Source organism: Somniosus microcephalus, chromosome 2 (assembly GCF_052327205.1).
Source record: "Somniosus microcephalus isolate GS21.2 chromosome 2, FLI_Smic_1.0, whole genome shotgun sequence".
NCBI lineage: Eukaryota > Metazoa > Chordata > Chondrichthyes > Squaliformes > Somniosidae > Somniosus > Somniosus microcephalus.
In genome coordinates this window covers 330,589,741-330,605,497 of record NC_140988.1, presented here as the reverse complement: position 1 = coordinate 330,605,497, position 15,757 = coordinate 330,589,741, and the positions used below count along the sequence as shown (strand labels likewise).

Genomic DNA, 15,757 nt, shown 5'->3' with positions numbered 1-15,757 from the left:
ATGACTAATATATTGACCATCTGATCATTTTTGAACATATGCATATGTTTTATCACTTAAACTAGATGTTATTCGACTCTTATTCCATTTAATTTATTTTGTATTCTAGGTACATGAAAGGTCGTCTGACCTATGATCAGACCAATGCTGTGATTCAGGAGTTTAATGCCACTGTGAAAGAAAAATACAAGATCATAAACCAGCCATTGAAATCCATGAGCAACACTACTCGTAACCAGTACCATGCTTTTAAAGAACAAGAAACCAAGGAAACCAAAGGTACAAATAAAAATAACGTACAAAAACGAGATGAATCAACATGCTCCACTTTAAATTCTTTATTGTGCATCCTTTTTTGTTTTCTCGCAATTTCATGTTTTTTTTAAAAGCAGCGAGGAAGGGTGCCATCTGTTCAAGTGAGTCAATCTCAACTTTGCACAATTTCCAGAGTTTGAGCTGAAGTGCTAACTTAGCATAGAGCCCCTGTTCCTACACGGGTATGATGACATTTTTCCCCACTTATCTCACGGATTGGGTAAGCAATAGATGGGAGCATTGGATTGGCCCTTTTTTCGGTGACCAGGAAGAAAGCGGTTAACGTATCCTTGTCCTATTTGTCAATCTCCAACTAGTTATCACATGTAACACTATTGGGTCAATGTTCAGGGCAATTAAACTTAGCTTAGTGGGGGCATGGTTTGGGAAATTATTTTAAGTTTCTGAAATAAGGTCATGGGGATGAGTATGGACTGAGATGGTAAATAACTTCACAGGACATTATGGTTGTTATGCTAATGAGGTTTATGGGGTGGGGGAGGCAACAGGCCAGAGTTGAAAAATGTAAATATAGCAATCAATAAATGGGAGAGAGGCACGATATCTGAAAGAACTGTGGGTTAATGTTTTGGGTGTAACACTTCATCAGAACTATCACCTCTTTCAGGCAATGAGACATCTGTATTTCTAGCATGTTCTGTTTTATTTCAGATTTCAGCATTTGAGTTTTTTCATCTCTATATGCGAAGAACAAGCATTGCTCACTTTGTAACTGGATTATATTTTTTTATATATTAATGGTTAAAAAGCCATTTAGGATATTTTTACCTCTCCCACCACCAATGGGGTGGATAGATTTTTTTCAATGCTTTCAGGAGCCTTTTTTAAAGTATGGGAAGAGGATAATAACAGCTCAACATTAATGAACAATTTTAAATGACAATTAACTGCTTAAAATGTAAAATAGTGAAAAGTGCCATATAAGTGCATGTTGTACTTTCGTAGTGCCTTTCACGTCCATTGTTTCACGGCCAATTAAGTACTTTTTGAAGAGTTATCACGATTGTTATGTATGCAAACTCAACAGCCCACTTTGCGCACAGCAAGGTCCTGCAAACAGCAAATCAGTTAAATGACTATTAATCTGCTTTGGTGGTGTTGGTTGGATATATATTAGCCAGGAGTCTGGGAAACCTTCCCTGCCCTCCTTTATATAGTGCCATACGATCTTTTACATCTGCTTTTGCACACCAAAAATCGTGGGGAACCAAGGAGCTAATGAGAGTGAGGAATTTAAAGTAATTAAGATCAGTAGAGAAAAAACACGAGACACTAATGGGACTAAAAGCTGACAAATTTCCTGGACCTGATGGCCTACATCCTAGGGTTCTAAAAGAGGTGGCTGAAGAGATGGTGGATGTATTAGTTGTGATCTTCCAAAATTCCCTAGATTCTAGAACGGTCCCAGCAGATTGAAAGGTAGCAAATGTAACCCCGCTATTCAAGAAAGGAGGGAGAGAGAAAACCGGGAACTACAGGCCAGTTAGCCTGACATCAGTTGTCGGGAAAATACTGGAATCCATTGTTAAGAAAGTGGTAACAGGGCACTTAGAAAATCATAATCTGATTAGACAGAGTCAACATGGTTTTATGAAAAGGAAATCATGTTTAACAAATTTATTAGTGTTTTGAAGATATAACTAACAGGGTAGCTAAAGGGGAACCAGTGGATGTAGTATATTTGGATTTCCAAAAGGCATTCGGTAAGGTGCCAAATAGAAGGTTGCTATGCAAGATAAGGGCTCGTGGGGTTGGGTGTAATATATTAGCATGGATAGAGGATTGGTTAATGGACAGAAAACAGAATAGGGATAAACTGGTCATTTTCCAGTTGGCAGGCTATAACTAGTAGGGTGTCGCAAGGATCAGTGCTTGGGCCTCTAGCTATTTACAATCTATATAAATGACTTGGATGAAGGGACTGAGTGCAATGTATCCAAGTTTGCTGATACAAAGCTAGGTGGGAAGGTAAACTGTGAGGAGGACACAAAGCTTGCAAACAGGTTAAGTGACAATAAGGTGGCAGATGGAGTATAATGTGGGGAAATGTGAGGTTATTTACTTTGGTAGGAAGAATAGAAAAACAGAATATTTTTTAAATGGTGAGAAACTATTAAATGTTGGTGTTCAGTGAGATTTAGGTGTCCTCGTACAGGAAACGCAGAAAGTTAGCATGCAGGTACAACAAGCAATTAGGAAGGCAAATGGCATGTTGGCCTTTATTGCAAGGGGGTTAGAGTACAAGAATAAGGAAGTCTTATTACAATTGTACAGTGCTTTGGTGAGACCGCACCTAGGGTACTGTGCACAGTTTTGCTCTCCTTATCTGAGAAAAAACATACGTGCCTTTAGAGGCGGTGCAACGAAGGTTCACTAGATTGATCTCTGGGATGAGAGGGTTGTCCTATTAGAGAATGAGTGAGTAGATGGGGCCGATACTTTCTGGAGTTTAGAAGAATGAGAGGTGATCTCATTGAAACATATAAGATTCTGAGGGGGATTGACAGGGTGGATGCTGAGAGGTTGTTTCCCCTGGCTGGAGAGTCTAGAACTAGGGGGCATAGTCTCAGGATAAGAGATCAGCCATTTAAGACTGAGATGAGGAGGAATTTCTTCACTCAGAGGGTGGTGAATCTTTGAAATTCTCTACCCGAAAGGGCTGTGGATGCTGAGTCGTTGAGTATATTCAAGGCTGAGATGGATAGATTTTTGGACTCGTGGGGAATCCAGGGATATGGGGATCGGGCGGGAAAGTGGAGTTGAGCTCGAAGATCAGCCATGATCTTATTGAATGGCGGCGTAGGCTTGAAGGGCCGTATGGCCTACTCCTGCTCCTAATTCTTGTGTTCTTGAACAGGCAGACCGGTCCTCTGAGGAACTTGTCCATCTCCCTGCAGCTTGCCGTATATACTGGCAACCTATTCCCGAGGTCGACAACCTGGAAAATAATTACTTACTAATGTCTAAACGAGCTCTATGCATTCAGAATTTTATTGATGCGCCAATCGTCCCCTGCCTATCTAGCTCAAATAACCTGTCCGCTTGGACAGAATCTAATTTCTTCATTATTTTAAAAACCTCAATCATATCCCCTCGAAGTCTATGCTTTTCCAGAATAAAAAGATCCAGTTCTCTAAGCCAGTGCTGGTAACTAGGGGCCCTTAAACTTGGCATCAATTGAGTGGGCCCACTCTGGACAGTTTCTAGGCCTTCAATATCTACTACCAACTGAAGGGACCAAAACTGGGTATATTTTTATTCAATGTGGCCGAACCAGTTATGTTCGAGAAACGGTCTTATTTACGATTTACTCCTCAAATCGATTTTAATATTGAAGTCGGGTGACATAGGTTTATTAAGCACATAGTACCTAAACATAATTATGGTCATACTTCGGTTTGGGATTCAAACATGTCCCAGTTCTGAGCTCTGTATCTTTGGCCTTTACAAATCCAAATACTCATTACAACTGCCAGTTTTTATACATTTCTGTGTGCCAATCCACACATTTCTGCATTACATAATTATGTTAAAGTTCCATATCAGGAGAATTTAATTGACGTATCTGAAATAAAGAGTAGATTTGCCTTTCTAAATCTAGGCTTTATTAACTTTAAAAATCCAGTAGCACATCTTTCAACACCCAGTCCCAACCAAGGCTGTAGAGAACTGAATTTAAGATGGCCACCACAAATCACATGACATCAACTACCAATGAGTTTACAGCATATATCCCAAGGCAGGAAACAAACAACCAATTACAATACTTCTTACTAAACATAAAGAATAATCACCACAGTATCCATTATCAATAACTTTGGTTTACCTTGCACAACAAGCTCTTTATCCACTGGGCTAATTCAGATCAGTGTAACTCCCTTACTTTGTTATCTTATCGATAGTTTTACTCTTGTTGCATATAATTGTTATTCTACCCACAAGATGCAACCTTACTCAACAAGCTTTTGTGTTGCACCTTCATAAAGACTTTTTGAAAATCAAGATGGACAACATTACCAGATTTTCAACAATTTTGTAACCTCTTCAAAAAATTCTATCAAGTTGGTATGGCAGAGCCACCTTTTTCAGAAGCCATGTTGGGATGCCCTAATAACTACTCTTTCTAGATGATCATATAACATATCTCTAAATACCTGATAGCAACTTGCCTATAACTAAAGTTAATCTAATGGATATATAGTTTTCTGGTTCTGACTTTTTTTTAATATAGGCACCACACGAGCCTCTCTAGTCCATGGAAACAATCCAAGACTGAGCCATTGACTTGCGTAATACAGCCCCCATTTCTTTTAATACCGTAAAATGACTACCATGAGGACCAGTAGCCCAATCTGCTTCAAGAGCCCTAATTCTAACGAGCACTGATTGAATCAAAGTCACTATTTAAAACCCCAGCTATATCTTGGCACTCCACCCATTGACACCATTTTTTTTTGTTTTGTCTTTTGCAGGTCAGTATTTCTTTGTGGAAGCTGACATAAAGGACTTCACGCGTCTCAAAGTCGACAAGAAGCTTCAGGGAATCTTCAGTATTCTACGACATTGCCACCGATTGCGGGAAGTCCGTGGGAGTCACCTCGTGCGTTATGTGCTACTTTAAGGGGATTGTAAATTACTTCAGTACTCTTAGGCCGCATGTATCCTAAAGTCTAAAGGAACATGCCAGTCATTTTACGCAAGGAAAATGTATTTGCTTTAATTATATTTTCTCCCCTCTCACTGTAAAATGGTCTTTCTCTGGGGAGTGATGGCAGCCTGCCTATTCCCAGTGCTACCTTGTGAGGAATCATATATTCAAGTTTTATAAGAAATATATTTTTTCATTCTCTCACCCCTCGTGATATCCTGATATCGTACTACATTTTTTTAATAGGCTGCTCCCAGGCTTCCACCCATGCAACTAAACTCAAATCTAGTACACCATCATGTTATCTCGGCACCATTGCTTTAAATGCTATTCCATTTAACACCCCTCATTAAAGACAGAGCATGAAACGGGTGCCCTGAGTCCACTTGATACAATCTGCAAATGATGTAAGCCTTGGACCTCCTTGTAGGAGTGGGTGAATACAGGAGAGACAAAAGGAAAATGTGCATCTGAAGTGCTAATAAAATTTCTCCTAATACTACTGTTGTGTATAGATTTAAATAAAAATGCATATCACAGAATTCAAAATGACTACCTCTGAGTACCAACACATTAGAAAGTTAACATGTTTTGCCCTCTGTGTTCTGAGGGGGTCTATAAGCAGTATGCTGGCCGATCTGTGGAAGACTATTGAATTAACTAAAAGATTCTGTTGTCTACTTTTGTTGGGTCTGTGCTCTTGCATATAATTCCAGAGTTTTTAGTAAAATCTACAGTACCTGACCTGAATTGTGTGGCTCTCTGAAAAGAGTTTATGTCCGTTGTGCTGTGTGTTTAAATTTTATGTCTGTACGTAATATATTGTATTTAACTATTCTAGCAGGAACAGAAAAATTTCATCAATTGCCTTCCTGGCTCTGATATTGCCCGGTCCACTGATTAATACGCTCCCTCTATTCTTGGTGCATTTTTTTGCCTATCTAATAATCTTTGAAAATAACCTCATGCCATCCCTTCTGCAGGAATTGCGGATTTTAAAAGTCCTAGTACGGGGCAATGCAATAGCGCAGTGTGCTGATCTATTAGCTGCAACAACAACATTCATTTCTATAATATCTTTAACATAGAAAATGCCCCAAGGTGCTTTTTGAGGGTGAAGTGAAAAGAAAGAATAAATAAAGCTACGGATGCTAGGCCACGAAGGAGAGATTAGGAGGGTGACCAACAGCTGGGGCTTGGATATATAGGGAGACTGGCTCACAGCTGACATACCTCACAAGTGGTGTGGAGATGCCAGTGTTGGACTGGGGTGGACAAATGTAAGAAGTCACACAACACCAGGTTATAGTCCAACAGTTTTATTTGAAATCACAAGCTTTCAGAGTGCTGCTTCTTCGTCAGGTGAAGTGGAGAGATGCATAAAGACAGCTTATATAGTCAGAGAATAATGCCAGATGATTACAGGTGATCTTTCTAACTGCCATTTATCATACCGCGGCAGAGATATTCACAGCAATCAAAGGTGTGAATGGCGTCCAAACAGGTCAGCCAGGAAAACATTACATCAAAGCACAATGAGGTGGGGTCACAAGGGGTCAAATGTTGCAGATGCTGGGGTCTGTATGAAAAACAAAAAACAGACAAAACATTTTTTTTGCTGGAAATCACAGCAGGTCCGGCCGCATCTGTGTAGAAAGAACAAGCCAATGACAACGCGAGTCTGGATGACCCTACGTCAGGTGGGGTTACATGTAGCGTGACATGAACCCAAGGTCCCGGTTGAGGCCGTCCTCATTGGTGCGGAACTTGGCTATCAGTTTCTGCTCTACGATTTTGCGTTGTCGTGTGTCTCGAAGGCCGCCTTGGAGAATGCTTACCCGAAGATCGGAGGCTGAATGTCCTTGACTGCTGAAGTGTTCCCCGACTGGGAGGGAACACTCCTGCCTGGCGATTGTTGCGCGGTGTCCGTTCATCCGTTGTCGCAGTGTCTGCATGGTCTCGCCGATGTACCATGCTCCGGGGCATCCTTTCCTGCAACCTCACAAGGTCCTGGCTATGCAAAAGATTGCGATACAGGCATATCCAACCTAATGAAGCTGAGATTAAGCAGCAGCACACATGCTGATCTGGCGTCTTCACTTCAGTATTGAGAGAGTGATCTGTAACCATGTGCCACAATTTAACTTAATTAATGGGAAGATTTTCTTGTTCCTCTCCTTGGGTGTACTGGATTGCCTCGGCACAGCAGATAGAGGGAAAATTGGGGAGGGAGAATTACATGCCCATAAGAGACCCTGCTGATTTTTTTCCTTTTAATTTAATGGGTGGATAATCAGATGGGCTCTGTTACGGTGATCCTCCCTGCCAATTGTCCTTTATGCACTGCACTTGGGTAATCCACAATAACAGGAAAATCTGCTCTAGTATATCAATCACTACAACTGTGTCTGGGTATTTTATTTTTCAATAAGAAGTTATCACAATTGTAGCCATGGTGTGGAGATGCCAGAGTTGGACTGGGGTGGACAAATGTAAGAAGTCACACAACACCAGGTTATAGTCCAACAGCTTTATTTGAAATCACAAGCTTTCGGAGCGCTGCTCCTTCTTCAGGTGAAGTGGAGAAATGCATAAAGACACAGCTTATATAATCAGAGAATCATGTCAGATGTTTACAGGTAACCTTTCCAACTGCCATTTATCACACCTCGGCAGAGAGATAATCACAGCAGTCAAAGGTGTGAATGGTGTCCAATGACTGCTGTGATTATCTCTCTGCCGAGGTGTGATAAATGTGTGATAAATGGCAGTTGGAAAGGTTGCCTGTAAACATCTGACATGATTCTCTGACTATATAAGCTGTGTCTTTATGCATTTCTCCACTTCACCTGAAGAAGGAGCAGCGCTCCGAAAGCTTGTGATTTCAAATAAAGCTGTTGGACTATAACCTGGTGCTGTGTGACTTCTTACATCACAATTGTAGGTACATTTGTAAAAAAAAAAATAATAATTTTAAAACTCACTTTAATTACAGCTGGTGGAAATTGTAAACTTCCAAATTGTAATGATGCTCTCTGCTCTTTACTTGAAGCAAATTTTCCCATCTACAAATGTTATTGTAATTTAAGTTTCTAACTAAATTTAAGTTATTTGCTGCATTTAATAATTCATAGCATTAGTGACTATTTTCAAAAAAATCCAAATATTCAATCTGTTTTATAAACTACCCTTAATAATGGAATTTCTGTAGTGATTAATTTATAACTGCTGCTATGTCATAATAAACCTACATATTTTGTCCCTGAGCAATGAGATCAACTAGTATATAAAGAAAAATCTTGGAAAAAATGGGTAGTGCCAGTGCATTGTGCTGGTAGACTATGTTGTCGGCAGCACGGTGGCATAGTGGTTAGCACTGTTGCCTCACAGCACCAGGGACCCGGGTTCGAATCCGGCCTCGGGTGACTGTCTGTGGAGTTTGCACATTCTCCCCGTGTTTGCGTGGGTTTCCTCCCACAGTCCAAAGATGTGCGGGTTAGGTTGATTGGCTATGATAAATTGACCCTTAGTGTTAGGGGGATTAAATACATGGGGTTACGGGGATAGGGTGGGATATGTGTTGGTGTAGGGGTTACGGGGATCGGGTGGGATATGTGTCGGTGCAGGCTCGATGGGCCGCAATGGCCTCTATCTGCACTGTGGGGTTTCTGTGATTCTGTGTTGTAATAGTGTATACAAGGCTTTGAAGTTTGGATTAATATAACGTGTGGATGTCAATCAAATATTTACATCTTTCCAGCTCTGCTGCTTACCAGGTAAGCAATTTAATTTGAGGAGTAGCAATTCATGCTGGAGTATAGTAATTAGGGCTTTGATACCTTACCTGTTTGATTGTCCAGAGCCCTGAGAGAGCGGAGAGGCGGCGGACCTGCGAGGGAGCACCAGAGGCGGTGGCGGTATTTAAGGAGCGGCAGTGAGGCCCAGAGCCCCGAGAGAGCGGAGAGGTGGCGGACCTGCGAGGGAGCACCAGAGGCGGCGGCGGTAGTTAAGGAGCAGCCCCGAGGCGGCGAGGCCCAGAGCCCCGAGAGAGCGGAGAGGCGGCGGACCTGCGAGGGAGCACCAGAGGCGGCGGTGGTATTTAAGGAGCTTACCAATCCAGGTTCCGGGAGAGGGAAGCAAAAAGTAATCGAAGTGTGACGTCACCAAGAAGCAGGTAAGTGATTGATTGGTTGGTGAGTATTTTCTTTCTAAATTTTTTTAAACTTAAATTTTGTGGTTTCTAAGGTCTCTGTTGTGTAGCGGGGATTACTATTAAGCAAGGGCCTTTGAGTATATCATTTAATTGAAGTGAAATTGGTGGGATTCATTTAATTTTAATTAATTAATTAAAGGGTAAGTCATGGCAGGACAGCCCAGCCGCGTAGTGTGCTCCTCCTGCTCTATGTGGGAAATCAGGGACGCTTCCTGCGTCCCTGACGACCATGTGTGCGGGAAGTGTGCCCAGCTGCAGCTACTGACAGACCGCATTGTGGCACTGGAGCTACGGATGGATTCATTTTGGAGCATTCGCGATGCTGAGGACGTCGTGAATATCACATTTAGCGAGTTGGTCACACCGCAGGTAAAGGGTGTACAGGCAGGAAGGGAATGGGTGACCAGCAGGCAGAGTAAGAGGTGCAGGCAGGTAATGCAGGAATCCCCTGTGGCCATCCCCCTCTCAAACAGATATACCACTTTGAATGTTGGGGGGGGATGACTCATCAGGGGAAGGCAGCAGCAGCCAACTTCCTGGCAGCATGGGTGACTCTGCTGCACAGGCTGGGAGGAAAGAGTGGAAGAGCTATAGTGATAGGGGACTCAATTGTAAGGGGAATAGATAGGCGTTTTTGCGGCCGCAATCGAGACTCCAGGATGGTGTGTTGCCTCCCTGGTGCAAGGGTCAAGGACGTCTCGGAGCAGCTGCAGAACATTTTGGAGGGGGAGGGCGAGCAGCCAGTTGTCGTGGTGCACATAGGCACCAACGATATAGGTAAAAAACGGGATGAGGTCCTAAAAGCAGAATATAGGGAGTTAGGAGGTAAATTTAAAAAAAATAGGACCTCAAAGGTAGTAATCTCAGGATTGCTACCAGTGCCATGTGCCAGTCAGAGTAGAAATAGGAGGATATTTCAAATGAATACGTGGCTGGTGGAATGGTGCAAGGGGGAGGGATTCAAATTCCTTGGACATTGGAGCCGGTTCTGGGAGAGGTGGGACCAGTACAAACGGGACGGTTTGCACCTGGGCAGGGCCGGGACCGATGTCCTAGGGGGAGTGTTTGCTAGTGCTGTTGGGGAGGGTTTAAACTAAAGTGGCAGGGGGTTGGGAACCTGAGTAGGGAGACAGAGGAAAGGGAAACAAGGAAAAAAGCAAAAGACAGGCAGGAGAAAAACAAAATTAGAAGGCAAAGAACTCGATGGTTTAAATCAAACATGGTCACAGTAAATAATAATTCATACAGGTCTGAGAGCGTTAAAAAAACAAGCCTGAAGGCTTTGTGTCTTAATGCAAGGAGCATTCGGAACAAGGTGGATGAATTAGCTGCGCAAATAGAGGTAAACGAATATGATTTGATTGGGATTACAGAAACATGGCTCCAGGGTGGCCAAGGCTGGGAACTCAACATCCAGGGGTATTCAATATTTAGGAAGGATAGGCAAAAAAGAAAGGGAGGTGGGGTAGCATTGCTGGTTAAAGAGGGGATTAACACAATTGAAAGGAACGATATTAACTCTGATGTTGCGGAATCTGTATGGGTAGAACTGAGAAATATCATGGGGCAGAAAATGTTAGTGGAAGTGGTATATAGACCTCCAAACAGTAATACGGAGGTTGGGGATGGCATTAAAAGGGAAATTAGAGAAGCATGCAGTAAGGGCGCAGCAGTCATCTTGGGTGACTTTAATTTACATATAGATTGGGCTAACCAAATTAGTAAAAATACTGTGGAGGAGGAATTACTAGAATGTTTATGGGATGGTTTTCTGGAACAATATGTCGAGGAACCAACCAGAGATCAGGCCATCTTAGACTGTATTATGTAATGAGAGAGGATTAATTAGCAATCTTGTTGTACGAGGCCCCTTGGGTCAGAGCGATCATAATATGATAGAATTCTTCATTAGGATGGAGAGTGAAGTAGTTGACTCGGAGACTAGGGCCCTGAATTTAAATAAAGGAAACTACGATGGTATGAGGCGCGAATTGGGTAGGATTGATTGGGGAATGTCACTCAAAGGGTTGACGGTGGATAGGCAATGGCAAACATTCAAAGACAGCATGGATGAACTACAGAATTTTTTAATCCCAGTTTGGGATAAGAAAACAAAAAGGGTGACTCAACCGTGGCTAACAAGGGAAATTAGGGATAGCATAAGATCCAAGGAGAGGGCATATAAAGAAAAAGCGGTAACCCTGAGGATTGGGAGCAGTTTAAGATTCAACAAAGGAGGACAAAGGGATTAATTAAGAAGGGGAAAATAGAATATGAAAGTAAGCTTGCATGAAACATAAAAACTGACTAAGAGCTTTTATAGATATGTGAAGAGAAAAAGATTCATGAAATCAAGTGCAGGTCCCTTGCAGTCAGAAGCAGGGGAAATTATAATGGGGAACAAAGAAATGGCAGACCAATTGAATGCATATTTTGGTTCTGTCTTCACAAAGGAGGACACAAATAACCTCCCAGAGATGTTGGAGAACATAGGGTCTGATGAGAGGGAGAAACTGAAAGAAATCAGTGTTTGTAGGGAAATGGTGTTAGGGAAATTGACGGGATTGAAGGCCGATAAATCCCCAGGGCCTGATAATCTACATCCTAGGGTACTTAAGGAGGTGGCCCTAGAAATAGTAGATGCATTGCTGATCATCTTCCAAAATTCACTGGAATCTGGAACTGTACCCATGGATTGGAGGGTAGCTAATATTACCCCACTATTCAAAAAGGGTGGTAGAGAGAAAGCGGGGAATTACAGACAGGTAATCCTGACATCGGTAGTGGGGAAAATGCTAGAGTCCATTATAAAGGATGTAATAGCTGAGCACTTGGAAAACAGTGACAGGATCGGACAAAGTCAACATGGATTTACAAAAGGTAAATCGTGCTTGACTAATCTACTGGAATTTTTTGAGGATGTAACTGGGAAAATAGATAAGGGAGAACCAGTAGATGTGGTGTATTTGGACTTTCAAAAGGCTTGCGATAAGGTCCCGCATAAGAGATTAGCGTGTAAAGTTAAGGCACATGGGATTGGGGGCAAGGTATTGACTTGGATAGAGAACTGGTTGGCGGACAGAAAGCAGAGAGTAGGAATTAACGGGTCTTTTTCCGAGTGGCAGGCAGTGACTAGTGGGGTACCGCAGGGATCGGTCCTTGGACCCCAGCTATTCACAATATACATTAATGATCTAGATAAGGGAACTAGATGTAATAACTCCAAATTTGCAGACGACACAAAGCTGGGTGGGCGTGTGTGCTGCGAGGAGGATACCGAGAAACTCCAGGATGATTTGGACAGGTTGGGTGATTGGGCAGAAGCGTGGCAGATGCAATATAATGTGGATAAATGCGAGGTTATCCACTTTGGTGTCAAAAACAGAAAGGCAGACTATTATCTGAATGGCAACAGATTGGGAGAAGGGGAAGTGCAACGAGACCTGGGTGTCCTTGTGCACCAGTCGCTGAAGGTAAGCATGCAGGTGCAGCAGGCGGTGAAGAAGGCAAATGGTATGTTAGCCTTCATAGCGAAAGGGTTTGAGTACAGGAGCAAGGATGTCCTGCTGCAGTTGTACAGGGCCTTGGTGAGACCACACCTTTTGTACTGTGTGCAGTTTTGGTCACCTTATCTGAGGAAGGATGTTCTTGCCATGGAAGGAGTTCAGCGAAGATTCACAAGGTTGATCCCTGGGATGGCAGGAATGACGTATGAGGAGAGATTGGGTCGATTGGGCTTATACTCGCTGGAGTTTAGAAGAATGAGAGAGGATCTCATCGAAACTTATAAAATTCTGACAGGTCTGGACAAACTAGATGCAGGTAGAATGTTCCCGATGGTCGGAGGGTTCAGAACCAGGGGTCATAGTCTAAGGATAAGGGGAAGCCATTTAGGACAGAGATGAGGAAGAATTTCTTCACCCAGAGAGTGGTGAACCTGTGAAATTCTCTACCACAGAAGGCGGTTGAGGCCAAGTCTTTAAATATATTCAAGAAGGAGTTAGATATATTTCTTAAGGCTAAAGGTATCAAGGGATATGGGGAGAAGGCAGGTACAGGGTACTGAGTTTGGATGATCAGCCATGATCTCATCGAATGGCGGAGCAGGCTCGAGGGGCCGAATGGCCTGCTCCTGCTCCTATCTTCTATGTTTCTATTCTTGATGCAATAGTGTTGGCCGTCTGTTCAAAGGGTGGGTGGGGGCACTAAGCCTGATGCTGTCCATAACCATACATAATTCTTCACGTGTACTTTCAATGGGGATTATTGGATAGCAATCGGGAGCAGTAACTACCTTTTTTTCTGCTACCTTCCATAGCACAGGATACTGAAAGCAAAGCTAGTGTCCCCTCATAACTACCCCATTTAAGATCCGATAATTCAGCATAGATCAGGGATGGAACCTGGGACCTTCCTGGTATATCACAGCATCACACCATGTGTTGCAGTTCGCTACTGAGCCATCAGTATAGGAGGCATTGTGTCCAGATAATTTTCATTTCTAAGAACATAAGAAATAGGAGCAGGAGTAGGCCATTTGGCTCCTCGAGCCTGCTCCGCCATTCAATAAGATCATGGCTGATCTGAACTTGGTCTCAGCTCTGTTTCTGCCTGTTCCTCATAACCCTCGACTCCGCTGTAGCTCAAAATCTGTCTATCTCAGCCTTGAATATATTCATTGACTCAACCTCCACAGCTCTCTGGGGTAGAGAATTCCAAAGATTCGCGACCCTCTGAGAGAAGAAATTCCCTCCTCATCTCCGTCTTAAATGGGCGACCCCTTATCCTGAAACTGTGCCCCCTAGTTCTAGAATCCCGCACGAGGAGAAACATCCTCTCAGCATCTACCTTGTTAAGTCCCCTCAGAATCTTCTATGTTTCAATAAGATCACCTCTCATTCAATGAGTATAGGCCCAACCTGCTCAACCATTCCTCATAAGACAACCCTTTCGTCTCAGAAATCAATTACTGTCAACAGCACTATATACAGTGTTAGCACCTTTGATACAACTTTTGTTTATTATATGTTAGATGAAAGCTACAATAGCATCTAATTTATGCTGGCCTCAAATGACCAAATAAAGCGCAGAAAAGCAATCGGAATACTCATTTTCGTTATTTGTCTTTTTGTAATTATTGCATGAAATGTGCACATGGTGGGCATTTTCTTTTGAGGGAAGGGAGGAGGTGAAATGCATAAATAAAGTAATCAGTTATACTTTTCCAAGCTGATTTAAATGAGAACACATAATTGTATTATCCCACTTGGCAACAGCTATGCCAGCTTAGCACTCAGTTCCATTATGGCCTCGTCCTTCCTGGAAGAGTGGAGAACTATGGTAGTGAAGCACTTAAACTAAGTAGATATTAGTATTTTGCATTTACAAGAAAAATATTTGAATGCATACCTCACCGCAGAAAATGCTCTTTCAATAATCCTGCTCTTCAGCTGCAAAGAAGCAGCATGTCTGCAACATTACAGTGCATTCTGAGAGCTGCTGTCCTTTTATATGTCTGCCCCATATGAAGTGTAATAATGTAAAGACCTGAAATAAAGTTCACTATTTAGAAGTTTGGAAGGTACCCCCTACTTTGCAATAAATAATGGTCTGGCCTTTACTAGGGAATTATGCAGAAAGCTTTTTTTTTAAATATCCTTTCCTTTCAACTTTTCTCTCCTGAAGGTGATGGCTCACCCCGAGGTCTGGTTCCACGGGTGCTAGTAGCTCTCTGGTACCTCGTTCAAAGGGCCATTTTTCACACAAGCTGGCACACTTTTGGCTGTGAGTGGTCTGTGATTGAATGAAGAGAATGTGCAGGTATTTTATGGTTTTGTAGAAATACCAAAAAAGTAATGTTTCCCTTTAAAAATTGTTGCTAGCTGTTGATTTCATGAATAATTTTGGTGAATTACAAAATATGATCTGCTCGAGAAACAGCCTTGCATGAAAATAAAGGAAGTCACTGCTTGTTGCCCTCTACCTAAAAACACACCGAGCGTGTTCTGGAAATGTGAGCTAAATAGAATACTGCTATAGTTAGAGTATCCATCACCACATTTGTTCATGCTGGGTCACATAGATTTACACCCCACATTTCAACTTTCATTAAAACAGATTTCTTTTTAGCACTATATTGGCTGTGGCAGTCTCGATGGTGCTGACCCATGCATTTTCAGGTGTGCTGTACTAGGAAAAAGGTAAGTTTTGTGAGGAAGAATTCAACTGCATGTAATGTCATCTTTAATATAAAGCATCTTTTTGATGCCATTGGGAGTATTTGTTTCACCTCTGCACTTTGCATGCTCACTAACTCTTTGTTCAACCTGTGAGATGCTGTTCTAATTTCATTGATCAGTTTTTTGGATAGTCTTTTTACTGACTACTATTGTCATTATTTGGTAAGTATTTATTACTTTTGTTTATTGGCCTAACACGTCAAACCAATGCCACTTGTAACCCATCTCCACCCCTTCCCGCTCACCTGTGTCCCCTTAGCAGACTTACTGCTTCACCTGTCTGATGGTCGAGTAACCTTCCACCCAGGGATCCTCTTCCAC

General features: G+C 42.3%; 1 protein-coding gene across 4 annotated transcripts in view; it reads left to right on the top strand.

The window, feature by feature from the left end:
• ska1 (spindle and kinetochore associated complex subunit 1) overlaps positions 1-5,728 on the top strand; it is a 49,830-nt gene extending 44,102 nt beyond the window's left edge. For all 4 annotated transcript variants that reach the window (XM_085974897.1, XM_085974889.1, XM_085974902.1 and 1 more), the window contains exons 6-7: positions 110-279; positions 4,809-5,728. In XM_085974897.1, the coding sequence (XP_085831023.1) occupies positions 110-279; positions 4,809-4,957 (319 nt within the window). In that variant the 3' untranslated portion in view covers positions 4,958-5,728. The remainder of the gene's footprint in view (positions 1-109; positions 280-4,808) is intronic.
• Positions 5,729-15,757: the final 10,029 nt, after the last annotated feature.